Source organism: Euprymna scolopes, chromosome 33 (assembly GCF_053919585.1).
Source record: "Euprymna scolopes isolate OS-2025 chromosome 33, ASM5391958v1, whole genome shotgun sequence".
NCBI classification, from domain to species: Eukaryota; Metazoa; Mollusca; class Cephalopoda; order Sepiida; family Sepiolidae; genus Euprymna; species Euprymna scolopes.
In genome coordinates this window covers 82,182,162-82,200,834 of record NC_136514.1, presented here as the reverse complement: position 1 = coordinate 82,200,834, position 18,673 = coordinate 82,182,162, and the positions used below count along the sequence as shown (strand labels likewise).

Genomic DNA, 18,673 nt, shown 5'->3' with positions numbered 1-18,673 from the left:
ATAGGCATGATTGACGGCGTTCGGCCTTCTTTTTGGCTTTCAAGGCATTATGGTGAGGTTTTGATGTGATGTGCGCTCGCCTCCTCCTGTTTCTTTTGTGGGGAATGATCGAATAACAAGGACAATCAAACTTACTTGGCCCTTGGGCCGAGATCAAAGTGTAGTATCTGTTCTGACAGATGCTGCAAGCAAAGACCATATGTGGGGGCGACTCCACATATAAGACCTTGGTCAATGTAGGGGCAACCCTTCATCCCAATTGTCACTATCCAGCTCCCTTACTCCCCGGGGAGTTGGTCCCCATTTCCCCTTAACTCCTCACATTAAAAATCGGCCTTGTGTCTAATTTGCTCGGTGGGGGAGCAAATAAATACCATCTGTTATTCAGATGCTGCACTTCAATTTCTTGTTCTGTCAGTGGAGGAGAAGTCCTCCACCACTGAGACAATTTTTAATTTTTGTTCCTTTTCTCCACGTTAAAAAACGACCTTGGTGTCTAACTGTCCCGTGGGGAGGCATTATATATAGGAACAAGGACAATCTTTTTGAGGTCACCAGATCAAAGACATTGTGTTTTTAGTGCCTCTTCTGGCTGCAGTGGTTTTAAATATGTCTAACATAAATAAAACTAATATATATATTTTTTTATTTTTTAGGAATGTAAAAATTTTTATATTTAATTTAATTTCTTCTTTTTTTTTTTTTTTTTTTAATAAATGTTTGATTATTTCCGTTTTACAGCTAAGTCCAGACTACCCTGGTATTTTAATGATGTTAACACAGGTGTGTAAAGATTTTCATTTTTATGACTTTTTATTTATATATGTAATTAGAAAAAAATATACTTTGCACTTAGTCTGTTTTTTGCGGCATGTGTGTATTGATAAGGATACTCATGCACTTAAATATACATATGCATAAATATTTGCATACACACACACAAATATTTGCATACACACAAACATTCACACATATACACACACATGTACCATATATTTCGGCGCATAAGACAACCCTTAAAGTTAAAAAAAAAAAATCATTTTTAAAAACCAATATTTCATAAGATACCGGATGTTGCAATCTCTAGCCTAGGCTAAACAAACATGGTTTCCTGAATTAGCAGCCGTCTTATACAACCAATAAATATATGATAAATTTATTAAAATTTGCTCGGATTTTGCACCTCGCCTTATCTAGCAGTCATCTTATATGCCGAAATAGAAGGTAAATATTTGTATACACACACATAAAAATTCAAATATACACACAAATGTTCACATATACACACACACATAAATATTCACATATACACACACATAAATATTCATATATACACACACACACAGTCTCAGCTCAAGCGACTTTGTGGTAACTCACAAAGTCGCTTGAGCTGAGACTGTCGCTAGAGCTCAGACGCTTAAGCCAGGTCAGTCAGCTGAGACTGTTACTTGAGCCTAGTCAGTCGCTTTATTCGAGTCTGTCGCTTGAACTCAGTCACTTGAGCCGAATTTGTCACTTGAGCTCAGATGCGTGAGCTGAGTTTGTTGCTTGAGCTCAGTCGCTTGAGCCAAGTCAGATGCTTGAGATGAGTCTGTTACTTGAACTCAGTAGCTTGAGCCGAGTCTGCCACTTGAGCTGAGTCAGTCGTTTGAGCCAAGTCAGTTGCTTGAGATACTTACACTGACTGACGTTTACACAAAACAACACTTTATATTTTTTCTCACTTGTGTAAATTATGAGCAATGTGATTAATGATTTTCAATGTTTATGGTTAAATCTTGCTTAAACTTTTTGTTTCATTTGCTTTTTAATGAATTCTTTTGTAAATAATTTTTTCTTAACTAATTTTTATAAGCAAATTTTAAAAAATTATTTTATATAATCTTTTTATATAAGCTTTTTAAGTGAATTCTAAAATGTTTAATTTATAAAAAAATTTGATTAAGATTTTTTTTTGTTTTAAATTAAACATTTTAAAAAAATTTTTAATTATTACATCTGCTTTTTAATTTTCACAAGTGAATTTCCACGGTTTTTCACAAGTTAATTTTCCATTATTTTAAACTTTTTCATTAAATTTCCAAAAAATTTTCATAGATTTTTAAAAATCGATTTTTTGTAGACTTTTTAATTATCATACATGATATTTTTTGTTGTGTTTTGGCTGAAAGTAAATTTTTACTTACTTCCATTTTAGCAATAATCTTTAAAATGGCGACTTGCAGAGGTTTTCGGGTATGCTGAAAATGAATATCACATTTAATTTGCCGCAAACAAGTAGTTTTCCGGATATTAAGTAACGTAATTCCTTATGTAATCTGTGGTGTCCATTTCACATTTTTGACAAGAAAACCTATAAAAGACGTCATTTTAAAGGTGATTGTTAAGGTGGCAATTAAGTAAAAATTTACCAAAAGACAAAAAAAATGTATCGCTAGGTGGCCAGAAAGTGGGTGCTCATTTTATGTTACATTTATATTGAAAAGTCATCCCCACTTTTTGAAAAAAAAGAAAAAAAAAGTAATTTTTTGGCACTTCTGCATGACAGTGACATATTAGCAACAGAGACGAGTTATCGACTCCTGTTCTTTGAAAGAGAAATGAGACATCTGTTCTTCAAAAGAGAAATGACATCTAGCGGTCATTATGTGAAACTCAAATATAAACAAGTGTTTACGATAACGCAAAAATATATAACGAAATAAATAACACAAAAATATATGAAAATCGAAACATTGAATAAATTGTAATCAAAATATAATTTTAATGTATTAATATAATTTCTTTTTCAATGAGTGATTTTATGTATCAAGATATAATTTTTGTTTGTCAATGTAGCAAAATAGAATTTTAAAAACATGAAATGTTTATAGAGGTTTAAGAATAATTTTTTTACAGTAAGATTGAATAAACATGTATCAAATTTTAAAAACATGAAACGTTTATAGTTTTTTTATTATTTTTTTTCACAGTAAGATTGAATAAACATATCAAAATTTAAAAACATTAAACACTTATAGAGGTTTAAGAATAATTTTTGTTTTTTTATACAGAGATAGTTTTTTTTTCACGCTAAGATTGTATAAAAAATAAACATATCAAAATATAATTTTTGTTTGTCAATGTATCAAAAATAGAATTTTAAAAACATGAAACGTTTATAGAGGTTTAAGAATAATTTTTTTGTAAAGAAAGATTGTATAAAAATGTAGGAAAATATCATTTTAGTTTGCACAAACTTTTAGAAGAGGAAGAGTTATCGATCCCTGTTTTTTGGCTGCCAAGTGACATGTGTCGGCGGTTCTTGAAACTAAAATGCACACATTCGCCTCATGTCACTGTCATGCAGAAGTGCCAGTTTTTTCCTAATCGTGAAAACTATTTCTCTGCGACACTTTTAATTGTTATATTCGTTTTCAGCATCCCTGAAAACCTTTAAAAGTCGTCATTGTACAGGTTTTTTTGGAGTTGGATATTGGCTTTTTTTTTTTTTTTTTTTTTTTTTTTTTTTTAATTTTCACGTTTTTTTTTTTTTTTTTTCTCAAGTTAATTTTTCCCCCTCCTTTTTTCTCTTTTGTACTTTTCAGATTCTATAACTGCTGAAGGAAGTTCCGGTGGTGATTCATACCATTGGGAGAGAACAAGGCCATCGATAATTGGTATTTACTGTTTCTAACTTTTGCCATATCCACCCACGCGCCCGGCCCCCTCCCTCCATCCCCTCACAGTTCCCAACCCCCCTTTCCCACACACCCAAAACAACACTTGCACTAAAGTGATTCTGCTTATTATTATTTTTTTATTTATTTATTATTTTCGTTTTACTTATTATTTCTAATTATTTATGATTATGTATTATTTATTATTAATTATTTTTATTCACTATTATTTTTTATGTTTTATTAATTATTTATCTTTTATTTATTTTTTCTTATATATTATCATTTCTTTGTTATTTTTTATTTATAATTATTATTTTAATATTTATTTATTAATTATTTTTATATTTATTTCATCATTATTTTATTTTTCATTATATATTTATTTTTATTATATATTATTTTTTATTTGTTCATAGTTTTTATTATTTTTTTAAATTAATCATTATTTTATTTTTATCGATTTATGATTTATTTTTATTTGTTTATAATTATTTTATTATTACTATTATCTAATATTATTTCCTATTTTTTAGTTATTTTATTTTTATTTATTTATTATTATATATTATTTTTATTTCTTAATTATTATTTATTATTTATTTATTACTATTCTTTTATATTATTTCTCATATTTTAGTTATTTTATTTTTATTATTTTTACATTTTATTTTTTGTGTGTTATTATTTCTTTATTATTCATTATTATTTTTTTTTATCTATTTATCATTATTTATTATTTTTAAATAAATAAGTAAAATAGAGGAAACATTTTTTATTTTTCTACAAATAGTTTTGCAATATTCTCCCTTAATTTAATTTTTTGACTTGGTCTCATGATATAATTAATTCAAGCCATTATTACCGCACAGCCAGTAATGTCAGGCATATAAAACAAACAGTAAGTTCTTTGATATGACAGAGGCACGTTCGAAATGAATGTTTCTGTTTAGAGCACAATTAAAGAATAATACTTGACGTTTGCATTTTAAACTTTAATGTAAGCTATTATATATAAAAATAATTTTATAAAATCAAAAGTAGGTTCTCTACAGTGCAATGTTGACTACAATATTTTGTGAAGTTGGTTGCTACAATAATAATAATAATAATTAATAATAACAAAAAGCCAGCTGAAAATAAATTAATTGTTAAAAACATATTAGGAACATATCCAAAATAACGAGCTCATAGGGAATCAATGTAAAAGTCATTAAACATTGCCATTTAAGTTTAAAAAAAAAAAAAAAAAAAAAATCGATTCCAAGCAAGCAAAAAGTGAAATATATATATGTATTATACCGTACTTTGGGGTAATTGCACTAACTTAAAAAAAAAAAAAAAAAGTGCTCTTTATATGTGTGGTTGACAAAAGAGCACTGTTTGCTAGCTGGCGCAATTACCCCGGATTTGGCACAATTACCCCAAAGTATGGTATATTTTATTTTTATTCATTCCCCCGATAAAGGAGGAATTAATAATTCATTACCGTTTGTCTGTTCGTTTGTTTGCACTTTTCTCAATAACCATGCCTTGGATTTCAAAAAAGATTTTGCACAAACATTGGTCATAGTGAACGTAAATTTTTGCCAAAACAGATTTTCCGGGATAACTCTGGTTGTCCCTCTAGGGGCCATTATAGGGCTAAAAATTACCCCAAAATCGTTCAATTGTTTGTTTGTTCAGACTTTTCTCAATAACCATTCTTGGATTTTGTTGAAATTTCGCATAAATATTAGTCATAGTATTAGTCATAATATTAGTCATAGTATTAGTCATAGTATTAGTCATAATATTAGTCATAGTATTAGTCATAGTGAAAGCAAATTTTTTTTATAGGAGCATAGAATGTGTTTTAAAAACAGAAGAAAAAACATACTTTAATTTATTCTATTTTAATTTTCATGGAAATATTATTTTTACTAGTATTTAATATTATCTTTACTAGCAGGCCGTCCAGCGTTGCCTGGTTATAAAATACGCTTAAATATGATATTTTAATTTATGCAGATTTCATATTTATTTATTAAAGAACTAGTTCTCTATTGATTATTATATTGTACCCAATATATAGTAGTGATTTCAAAAGTTTAAAAAAAAAAAATGCTTTGGGTGCCATCAGCTAGAATCGAAACCAAAACATATAGGTTTCCAACATTATTCACTACCAGCTGAGCGTATAAAAACTTTTCTAAAAACTTGCACATATGTAGAAATAACACATTTAGTCGACTTACGTCTACCAAGTTTGAATTTTTTTTTTCAATTTTAACCACTTAGCAGCTATTTTTGCCCACTAAAGATCAAATTGAATTTGTTTCACAAATCCCCTGTATATCAAGTTTCAAGTTTGTAGACCAAAAACTGATATGGTAGTTTGGTAGTGATAGTTCTGCACACAGACAGACAAGCTCAATTTTATATATAGATAAAAAAAAAACAAATTTAGTCAATTAGTCGGAAGAGTTTCATAATGTAGTATTTGAAACCTTGACCCGGAGCCTAAAACACCTGAAGAATTGATTTTTAAAATATCTGCATGTCATATTATTATAAGACCTAGGAAATTGATATTTTATATTTATTTATTTTTTTAAAGATATTATGATTTCTGAGACCAAGTTCCCATTCATCAAATTTTTTCTAGTGGCCCCTTAAAGATGGGGGAAATATGTTTCTTTTCACTCGAAGGATATAGTTAAGGGGGGGGGACATTTTTGTCACCGGCTTCGTTAATACATTCACCCTATGCTTGCATGATCGAATTTTATTTTATATATTTCTGGCTTCTGTACAGTTCGGTGCTCTTCTAAAACTGTTTGTGCTATTAAAAAAAATAATTTTAAGTGTTTTACTTTTTAACTTAAAAAAAAATATTTATTTTATTATATATATATATATATATACATTGAAAAGATATCAGAATCAATTGTTTTGCAGATGTGTAGTGATCTGCGTGCCAGTTAGAAGCTGATCTGTTAGTTTCTCTAAACCCAAAATCCTCCCAACAGGTGGCGCTTTCCGAGTGTTCAATAATGATTTACAAACTAGTGTTCAATCAATATGAACAGGGTCGCTTGGATTAAGAGATCTGCTGTTGCAATCTCTGAAACCCTTAATTTCTGGCATAAATCATTAATGATGTGGTCATTTACTATTCAAAAATTTGAATGAAAAAAAAATTTCTATTTTATTTTTAATAAATAGCAATAGTTATTTAAAACAATTTCACACTCGTCAGTAGTTCTTTCTTAATTTATTAACGAGTGTTTCCAACAGTGAATTACTTTATATGAGATAAAACTATATTTATTGTATGTGTATAATTTTTTATGGCATTATATTGAGACCACTAAACTACAGTTTTGCTCCTAGGCATCATAATTGTCAGCCATTGTTTAAATTTTTGGTTGTGATATTACACGATCTTACCCCTTTCAGTCAAGATCAGTCATATCACCAAAATGAAATAGTTTGATATTGCAAGACCTGAGACCCCTAATCATCTCAGGCAATAGCAGTGATGTGGGCCAAGGCAACTAACGCTCCTCCAGATTAACCCTTATATCTAAAACGGAAAATTGCACAAAAACTTTATCCTGTACTTACTTGTTAGGTTAAAAAAAAAAAACCCACTGTACACTCAAATTGACACTTCAAATTCATGCAGTATTTTTGTTTTTCAAAAATAGAATTTAGAAATTAATAGAAATCCTGTTTAGAAACACAATGAAAATGAAATTAAAAACGTAGTTAAAAGATCAGACACGTGCAATATTTCATTTCTTAAACAGTGGATTTCTATTCATTTTAACACATGCCCACATGATTGAGCGCTAATACATTAAACTGAACAATACAATCGCTTTCGTGTTTCTGAATTTTCGAGATGAGGATTGGTTATTCGTATTTTTATCTTGAGCCTCATTTTCACAGCGTTTAACTTTGTAACTTTCAACCTTTTTCAGATGTATCATGTCGAATTTCAGAATGTTTCTGTTTAATTTGGGAATTTGAATGGAATTGCAAACAGAACCCTTAATTTACTTCACGGGGGGGGGGGTAGCAACATTGTGAAAATTACACTCAAGATGAGATCAGTAGTCCAATGAATTCAAATACTGTGAATAACCTCTATCTTTGGCAACAAGAGAAACACCATCATGGCTAGTAAGGAAAAAAAAATGTATTGTCTAAATTTTCCGAATGAAAGCTTTTGTATAAACTGAAAATTAGAAATTTTAAATAAAAGAAAATTATTAAAAAAAAAAAATAAAAATAATACATGTGTCTGATCTGAAAAATTTAGGAAACTATTTTTAACATGGGGAGGGGTGGTATTTTAAGTCTTAAAATTAAATTTAATTTTGAGTTATGTCCCTTGGTTATTGATCTTAAATTAAAGGCTGAAAATGGCTGTCAAGCAATTGTGCTGATAATTTTTTTTAAACAAAAATATTGAATGAATTAAGGTAATTTTTGGTGCACTGTCTTTTTTTTTTTTTTTTTTAACTTATCAAGTAAGTATATAATCAGGTTTTGTACTATTTTGTTTATTTACCTTTTTACTGAAAATTTTTAATATTGGGATTAAACTGGAGAATTTTCCCGATTATATGTTAAAAAAAAAAAAAACCTAAAAAGCGACAAATGTTTGTGTTGTTAATGTGAATTCGAAAAGCACCGTTCGTCATGGGAACCTTGTCAAGGCAAAGTAGTATGTTCGCTTCTAGCCGGCATGTTTGGTCACTAAAGATATTTTAGCTCTTCTTGCGCAGGTACACTATCTCTTACCCGAAACTCTTGAGACCAACCATTTTTTATTTTTTTTTTTTATTTCACACTGTTCACACTTTGTGTCCGACATCATACAATTAAACCTGTATATCACATGTGCGTTATCGTTATTTCAGGATGGTGTCCATTTATTAAAATTGGGCTTATTTCTGGTTCAACTGTAAGTTTTACTGGACCCCAAAACAAAACTGACTTCAAAGATAATTCTGATGGATTTAATATTTAAAGCAAAATTATTAATTTAAACAAAAAAATTTAAATTAGTAAATACTAGAAATTACTTATTGATGATTATACCCAATATTAGCTCTCACCTTAAATACAGGGTAGTAGTTGAGAATGTAAAGGTTGCTAATCAAAATTCAAACGTCAGTTTTGCCTCATAATACAGAGGTGGTAGATATGACCCAAGCTCTTATAGACTGTAGGCCATTGAGAAAAAGACTGGCAGTTTATTGAAAATGTTTGATTTTCAGGAATTTTTTAAGGAAATTGACAAAGTATTGGTGTATGAATTAACCAAATTCTCGACAGTATTGGTGTGTGAATTAACCAAATCCTCGACAGTATTGGTGTGTGAATTAACCAAATTCTCAACAGTATTGGTGTGTTGATTGACATAGTTCTTGACAATGTGGGTGTGTCAGTTTACATAGTTCTCAAAGCAATGGTATGTCAATTGACAGTTCTCAACAATATTATTTCAGCACTGTCTTGTTTCCCATGATAGCTTTTGACACGCACTTAGAAATCTTGGTTGGGAGTCATGGTTCACGTTACTGTGTAACACATTCAGGATCGTGCTTCCTACTGATGTGACAATCACCAAAATGTCTTCGCATATCAGTAAATGGTTATAAAACAAAAACTGTCGGAATTTTTTACTGAAACTTGGTGAACAAGTCGGACATAGTTTATTTGTACTAAATTTGGTTATATCACAGAAAGGATTGTGACTTTTATTAATAATTTCATGACTGCCCTTTTTTGGGATGGGTGGGTATATAATCAGGGCAAAAGTATTCTTTTCAAATCCGAAGCCTTCCAAATTCCGAAATGTGTCTCTTTGATTTTCAGATAAGGGTTTGTGTGCCTGGTCTTCAGAATTTTCTTTGCTGTCCGTGTTGTCACTTGTTGTATTTTGGATAACAACGTTGAAATTATTCATGTTGATTTTTTTTTCCTTCCTGAAGTTTTGCTAAATGTTATTTCTTTTGAATTATAATTATCAATTTGTTTAATTACAATTATCAATTTTTTAACAATTAAGTTTTGCTCTATTTTTTTTTTCTTGAATTATTATTAAAAAAAAAAATTATATATATATATATATATATATATATATATAATTACAAAAAAAAATTGTGTTTTTCTGTCATCTTGTAGAAGAGAGTTACAGGATTATCAAGACATAAAAAGTTTAAAAAAAAATGGTTTATTAAAAGATTTGAAACCTCAACTAAATGAAAACACATAAAAAATGATGGAAAATAATGTTCTTTCTATTTTCCATGTCTAATTTTCCCCCTCCACCAAATAATGTTTACGACTAATATCCGTATCTTTATTATTTTTTCGGCACGTTTGGAAGGAATCCAAAAAGGCAATTGTAAAACATATCTTATAGGTGCTCCGAGGTTGGTATTCAATGACAAACTGGTCTCGCTGCAGATTTTGGGTTTTAAAACATTCAACCTATTCCACTCAAAAGAAAAAATGGTTTCCTCCTCCTTTTTTTCATCGAATGCAATGAAATGTGTATGAATAAAACTTTTTAAATAATTTTATTGTCATTGTCAGAAAGATTCCCGAGTTTGACAAAATACACCTGGAAAAGGTCAGAGGTGACATTGACCGAAACATTATAAAAATAAAACTCAAGATGAGAACAGTAGTCCAAAGAATCCAAATAATACGAATAACCAATCTCCAAAAGTCCACTGACCTGCTTTTTAACTGACTACAATAGGGTCATCTTCAAGTCCAATGTAAACAAGTTCTTATTAAGCTGCCCCTCCCTCCTAAATAATCCATTTCTACCCTATTTTCACCACAAACTATTGTCTCAGTGACTACCATATACTCATTTACCCTTATCCTCGAGTGTCTTTTGGGTTTTGATATGTGGTGATTCCCTTGTAAAAAAAAAAAAAATTTAGAAGGGTAAAGTGATATCCAAATATTGTAGCATTACCTGGTGTTCATTCATCCATCTGCAAATTAAAGAATAAATAAATACCTAGCCGGGGCAAGGTTACTTTGGATGTTAACTTCTAAAAGCTGTCCAAAACATGCCAGCATGTAAAACAAACGTTAGACTGAAGATGACCACAATAATCGTAAAATCGACTATGATAAAATCCAAGAGTAAATGTTTCTGGGGAAATTATTGCCTTTGTTTTTTCTGTCATTTGAAATTTGGAGCGGGCATCCTGAATTGATATTATAACTATAAAAGTGAGAATGTATGTGTGTGAGGACACTTCTCAACCTATATACTCAATGAATTTTTGATCTACAGACTTAAAATTTGGTATAAAGGGTATTCAGACATGTGGAAAGCTGTTTAATTGATTTTCATCTAGAAAAAAGGTCTGCTAATTGGTCAAAATTTAAAAATTGGTACCTGGTGGTGATGGTGGGGGGGGGTCATCAGATTTTTATCTTTTTGTCAACTGTTTCACGAATGCGCATGATAGATTTCTTATGTTAAGAATAAGTAGGTTTGAAAACACTTTTTAAATCGTGTCAAGCTGACCTAATGGTTATCGTATTTGATTCACTGTCTTTAGGTTTTGGTTTCGATCTCAGCTCGAGTATTTTTTTTTTTTTTTTTTTTTTACTTACAAGAAGTGAACTGTTTAGAAAAACATAATACTCGTATGCACATGTTTCAGTTCCTTTCCGAGTTTTTTTTTTTTTTTTTTTACTTTATTTATTTTTTTTTTTTCGAAGGAATTTAACATTACGTTTAATACCTACAGTATTTCTTTTTATAATAAATAAGAAGTCAGCATTTATTCAAATATAATATTTATGCATATTTTATGACTGGGCAATGCCAGGCAGCCTGCTAGTTGATTCGATTCTATTTTCTTTTCGGTTCATATTTGGATATTGAATAAGTTCTTGGCCGAATCAACGGAATATCTCCCCTCCTCCTCTCTGTAGCTTGGATCCAACTACCTCATTGTGACCATAAAGAAACGGTTATTAGTCTTAGATATTGGAATTTGTGTGGAAGGGGTTTCAGTTTTGGCACCGGTCTTTAAGGACTTTATATGGGAAAGAAACTTTTGATTTTCCAAACGTTTCGGTGAGGTTTCAACTCTTTTCTGCATGCTGCTATGTGTGAAAAACAAAAAAAAAACAAAAAAAGATAAAAGAAAAAAAAAATTAAGATCCTAAAAAAAAAAAAAAAAAATGAAGGCAACAGCATGTATTATATATGTAATATGTAAATTGATTCTTCTTGGAATGAAACAAATATTTAAAAAAGAAAAAAAAAAGAGAGAGAATGAGTTGAACTTCTATATTGCAGGTATATTTTTAATCTTAAAAAAAAAAAAAAATTGACGTTTTTTTTTTTTTTGTGTCTCTTCTTTACAGAATTGATTTTATTATTTAAACAGACTATTTCTATATATACAATCTTATATATAACTTTTTTTCAGTGCTTCATACTTTGTGCACTGGATTTCTGTAAATGTTGGTTCAAGCTCGACCAGCAGTCGACTTAAACTGCCGGAATATGCTAAGTGCTGATTAAATCTTAAAAACACTAGGAAACAGATAAAAGCACCATTTATCCGATTCTAATTACACTGCAAAAAAAAACAAAAATAATGGAAAAGCAATACAATAATATGTAACAACCTACCGTAAGTTTCATGAATAAGTATTGGGATTTTTTTTTTAGTTTTTTAAATGAATAACACATACATTTTCCTCTGATGATGAGCCATTTATTGAAAATCCATGGATTAAGGAAAAACTTAAAAGTCTTGTGTTCCTTGTTGAATAATAAATTTTTCATACATTTTTTAATTTACTGAATTTAATTCCAAATTTTCATTCATTCATGTGTGTGTGTGTATATATATATATATATATATATATATATATATATATATGTGTGTGTGTGTTTTAAAGTATTATTATCCACTGACACGTGATCATCATCTACGACTCATCAGATTTGCTGAATCTAGCGAGATTCAAAATGTCAGTGGATAAGTATATTAAAAAAAAAACAAAAAAAAACGATATATATACCGTTCCTCATATGGGGGTACCAAATTGGTTAAAGGGAAAATTATTCCCAACTCGCATTTAGATAAAAATGCACTTTCATATAAATAATTGAATTCATTCAAAACGTATTGCAAAAACAAATAATATATAAACAAATTTACATGGTTGCTAATGCTTCAAACAAATGGTTGTTTTTTTTTGAGGACTGTTTTTTTCCTGTGGAAAGCAACCATTTATTCAGTCACCTAACAAGGAATTGTGGTTTTAACCAACCATTTGTCCAGACCATTAACATGTTCAGTGTTGCGACTATGTAAATTTGTTTGTATTAATAAAATGTATCTTGCTCTTCTTTTATTGAGCACTCTTAATAACCTTATTAAATTAGTTATCTTTAACCTGGTGTATATATATATATATATATATAGAGAGAGAGAGAGATTTAGTGTAATTGATTAAATTTGTGTGTGATTAACAAGTAAATTTTTTTCTTCCAATTTATTAAAAATCGTCTGCTCTGATTTTTATTGGCTGAGCATGTTTGTTATCAATTTTTCATTGGTTTATCAATTTAATCAGCATTTAGCATATTCTGGTGGTTTAGGTCAGCTGCCGATCAAACCCGAACTGACATTTACAGAAATCCATGATACAAAATATAAAAGTACCTTTTTTTTTTCTTCACATCCAATCAATTGATTCATGATCATCGCACAGGTTTATGCTTTATATATATATATTCAGAATTTATTATAATATTTATAATTATAGATTCGAGGATATCCTGAGGTGTTGAAGAATATCATAGAACGTTCTAATATGATATTTGATGCTCAGTATTATAAATAGAGAATTAATAAAGTTGGGGAATATGTAAAGAATCTTAGATGAAAAGCAAGCGCAGATATTATTCAAAAATGAACATGTCCGGACTTAAGGGATTGTTTACTTTTCCAGTTGAATTGACTGGAGAAAATAAATAAATTAGTTCATTTTTGAATGTTAGGTTGTGGTTGTCGTATGTGTTACGTGTTATTCAATGTCATAGTCCTAATATGATAATGGTTGCTTATATGGTAAATAGAGCGTTAATAACGTTGGGGGAAATATAAAGGATATTGAAACACAAACTCAACTGACATTGGTATTTGAAGTCATTTCAATTCTAACTTTATTTTTACTCTGCATATAATTCCTTAAATCCATGTATTTCAAATATTGAAACAGAAACTCCAATTGAGTCAAATGTAATTATTTATTTTCATCATCATCATCCTGCGGCCTCAGCCGAGATAGAACTCACTACACCCTTCCAGTATTCCCTATCTGTCATAGCACCCAAAAGGTCTTCCTTGGAGATAGATGTATCTCGTTGTATCCTATCTGGAAAAGTTAACTTTCTGATGAGATGATGGGTGTCTCCACAGTACAAATGATGAAACAAGTTCATCTGTGGCACCTGCACAATGCCTAGCAAACTGAACACGTCTCTTGCAAACCGAGGTTGATACTCTCGGTAAGTCTCCATATATCATTTCTAAAGTTCGATGATTTCACCATGAGAGATTAAGTACTCTTCTCAAAAGACGTGTGTAACATCCATCCAACTTTGCTGAAAAAGTCCAAGTTTCAAATCCATAGAGTAAGATTGGCTCAATAAGTCTTAAAATGTGGAAAACTTGGATTTTGAATTTGCAAGCAAGATTGGATTTCCAGATCGTATCCATTTTGTTATAAGCAGTCCATGCCATGCCCTTTCGAATGTTAAAGTCTTGCTCAGAGTTCCTGATGTGTGATCCTAGAAACTTGTAGTCTTCAACACATTTGAATATGTTATTTGTGAGGGTTTTAATTTTGTGGTTGTTGCGAATGTTAATTGGCATACACTCAGTCTTGGTAGCATTCAGGTGAAGCCCGGTACAGTTTGCTACTGATTTAAGAGAAGATAGGAGTGCCTGGGTGCTCATTTGTTTTAGCTACAACGTGTGTCAATCCTGCCGAGAGGGTGAAATAAATTAAGTCTGACTGGCATTGGTTATTTTGAATCATTTCAAATCTAATTTTATTTTTACTTTGTGCCTCCACTGAACTCTCTAACAGAAGATAATCCTGAAAATGCAGATATTATTCCAAAATTGACCACATTTAATTATCTTCTATGTTCAACTGATAGTTATCTCCCCTTACATCCAGACATTTTGAAAACACAATTTTTCTCATGATATGTGTTTATATATATTATCTGAATTCTAGTACAGATGTCATCATTTATTTTACTTACAACTAATTTCTATGTTCAACTGATAGTTATCTCCCCTTACTCCAGACATTTTGAAAACACAATTTTTCTCATGATATGTGTTAATATATATTATCTGAATTCTAGTACAGATGTCATCATTTATTTTACTTACAAGAAGTCTGACTGGCATTGGTTATTTTGAATCATTTCAAATCTAATTTTATTTTTACTTTGTGCCTCCACTGAACTCTCTAACAGAAGATAATCCTGAAAATGCAGATATTATTCCAAAATTGACCACATTTAATCAAGTCCAATTGACATGGTATTTTAATTCTAACTTTATTTTTACTCTGTGTCTAGATTGAGCTCTCTAACAGAAAATACTCCTGAAAACATAGATATTACTCAAAAACTGAACATATTAAATTGTTTATTTTCTCTTGTGTGTTCAACTGAAAGAATTATGGCCCCCTTACATCCGAATATTTCAAAAACATTTTTCTTATAAATAATGTTATATATTATATATCATATGATATCATAAAAAATCCTAATAAATGCATGTGTGTGCGTAAGTTGGGAAATATATAAAGAATATATAAAAAAAACAAAAGAAGATACATACAATCGACTAATATATATATATATATATATATATACTCACATTATTCAAAATGAATTCTAATATATATAATTATAGTTTAATGGATATCATAAATTCATAATACAATATTCTGACTATTAGGGTGCCAAATTCAAAAAGATGTATCTGAACATGGTCAGAACATACAGTCCACTAGTATATATATATATATATATATATATATATATATATATATATATATATATATACTCGGGTTTTTTTATATTCAAAAGTAATGGACTAATGAATTCAACGAGGTTGTTAGATAGTGCTCAATAAAAAGAGCTGATAATACTTGTTTATTGTTATATAAACATGCTCACATCCCGCTGCTACAAATAGCCACTTGTTTGTTTATTGAACTTTTGAATAGTCAAGTCGCTGCCTTATGATATCTGTTGTTTGATTGAAACAAGTGGCTATTTGTAGCAGCGGGATGTGAGCATGTTTATATAACAATAAACAAGTATATATATATATATAATCACACACACATTATTCAAAATGAATTCTAATCTTTATAATTATAGTTTCATGGATATCATATAAATACCCAATACAGTATTAGATGCTCAATATTGTAAATAGACAATTCATAAAGTTGGAGAATATAAAAAAACAAAAAAGCAAAGGAAGCTATTATTAAAAAATTGAACATATTAAATTGTTTATTTTCTCTTGTGTGTTCAACTGAAAGAGTTATGGCCCCTTACATCCGGACATTTTGAAAACAATATTTTTCTCATAAATTGTGAATTGCGTGACGTTGTCCAGCAACTAAAAGAGTAATAATTTCTTAAATTCACACATTTTATAATATATCTTTTTCCCGTCAAAGCGAAACCATCTTGTGATAAAATAAAATGTTTAAACAAATATATAAGAGCCATCTTCAGAACTACAAAACAATTACATGATCATGGTCACTTTGACAAGCAATGGACAAACATACAATATATAAAAAAACAAGTCACCCAAACTCGCAAAATTGAAACAAAATTAAGATCTTTGGCTCAATATCCTACTAGGTAGAGCTACATCAATAATATATTGTACCTACCTAAAATACAATTTATTTTATTAAATAGTGCTTAATTACACTAATTAAACAATCAAATTTGCTATTAGTCCCTCACAGATTAATGTTTTCAATACCCAAACTTCTCCCAAACAAAGGCCTGACTTTTCATACTATTACTATTAAGCTCTACTAACACGTTGAGCACTGTTGTAATTAATTTGTAAAATAGATAGCAGTATATGCATAAAATGATAATTGTATATATTAAAAAAAAATGATAGAAAATGAATCTTATGTTTGCTTTCGGCAGCCTAGTAACTTTCTCTTTCGATATTTTAGTTCTTTAATCCTCACATTTTATGAGCTATGTTTTTGACAAAGGAGGAAGAATAACTATCCTGGGTCAAAATCTGTCAATATAACATTTATTGTTGGCAAGTTTTTGATCTTGAAATGGTATCTTTTTTTAGCTCCTTACACCATGTGGCTTCATGCTTTGTCTGGACAGGTTTTCATTAAAATAATGTGTGTGTGTGTATATATATATATATATATATATATATATATATATATGTGATTTTAAAAATTATATTCCACCTTTTATTTATACTAATCCTTAATTTATGAAGCTCAATGTAATTACAGAGCATATAACAAATAAATGACAAAAGTTACATGATGTTGACCATCTTACAATTTATTCTTTTACTTACATTGAAATTCACAATTTGTTTGATTTTTGGCATAATAAAAACTAAAATAAAAGGTAATTGCAACTTCTCTTCCAATTTTCAGATTTTGTAATTATTTTCTTTTGATGGATTGATACCTGCTATTTCTTCTGAGGAGTTGAAGACAAACTGGATTCATTGATTGATATAATAATTAAATGATTTTGCACTACAAAACAGTTACTGTCAAGAATTGTGAATGTCAACGTAATTAAAGGAATAAATTGTAAGATGGTCAACATCATGAAATTTGGAATATAGACTTTTGTCATTTGTTTGTTATATATATGTATATATAATTACATTCAAATGTATTAATAAAGTGAATTTCAAACCAATATTTCAAAAGTGCTCGATAAAAGGTAGAGCTTTGATAAATAAATTTTTATAAGCGTTAGAACAGCCCATGCAAGTTAAACAGCGTTTCGGTGTTTGTACATATCTCCAGGGCTGTTAGATCAATTAAATATTAAAAATTGTTCCAAATGAAATAAGACCACTGTTAAAAATTAAAATTAGCTCAAAATTGATATGTAAAAAAAAAAAAAAAATTTAATTGGCCAATTTAAATTAAAAAATTTTTTTTTTTTATATTTGACAATTTTAAATATTGGATTGAACTGACCACCCCATAGAGATGTACTAACATCAAGACAGTGGTCAACTTGCGCACTATAGAGTAAACTAGAAGGGCAACTAATTTAGGAGAAGAAAAACCTGAGGTATGTTGTTCATTGACCTTCCGGTATTCCATTATGAGCTTAGCTCATGGTGTTAACCTGCCAGTTGTATAGCAAACTGATCAGAGAGAAACAAATATGTACACAGCCCAATTGGTAGCTGGTGATTTTTAGTTCATCGCCAAATCTTTTTTTTTTTATCACAAGCAGGCATCACCAGTTCAGACTAAAACTGCTTCTGACCTCATTGATGATCGTGCTTTAACCTCCCCACAAACTAGCATATGACTTGAGCTTGTATCCCAACAAATGGAGGTGCTTTTCGTAAATACTGGCTCGATATTGTGGTCCGAAATCTAAAACAAAAAAAAAAAAAAATTCCTTTTAAATAATAGCTTCTGTTCGTATATGTTGAACTTTGGTTAAAAGTGCTAATGGGTTTGGTTGGAATTTTGAACCATCGAGTAAGAGACGAGGAATGATTGATACATCTTTAATAGAGGGATTCTGTTACGGAGCAAACGAAGAGACACAATTCCAACCGTGAGATTTATATTTATTTATTTATTAAATTTGCCGTGCAACCGTGTCTAATAGTGTTACCATTGGTTTCAGAACTGAGAGACAAAGTCTTGGTCAGTTC

The 18,673-nt window shown here is 29.7% G+C and overlaps 1 protein-coding gene across 15 annotated transcripts in view; it reads left to right on the top strand.

Moving 5' to 3' along the window:
• Positions 1 to 18,673, top strand: part of LOC145258331 (transcription factor 7-like 2) — a 764,652-nt gene that overhangs the window by 685,963 nt on the left and 60,016 nt on the right. For all 15 annotated transcript variants that reach the window (XM_080116483.1, XM_080116497.1, XM_080116489.1 and 12 more), the window contains 2 exons: positions 742 to 783; positions 3,588 to 3,659. In XM_080116483.1, coding sequence (XP_079972609.1) covers positions 742 to 783; positions 3,588 to 3,659 — 114 coding nt within the window. The remainder of the gene's footprint in view (positions 1 to 741; positions 784 to 3,587; positions 3,660 to 18,673) is intronic.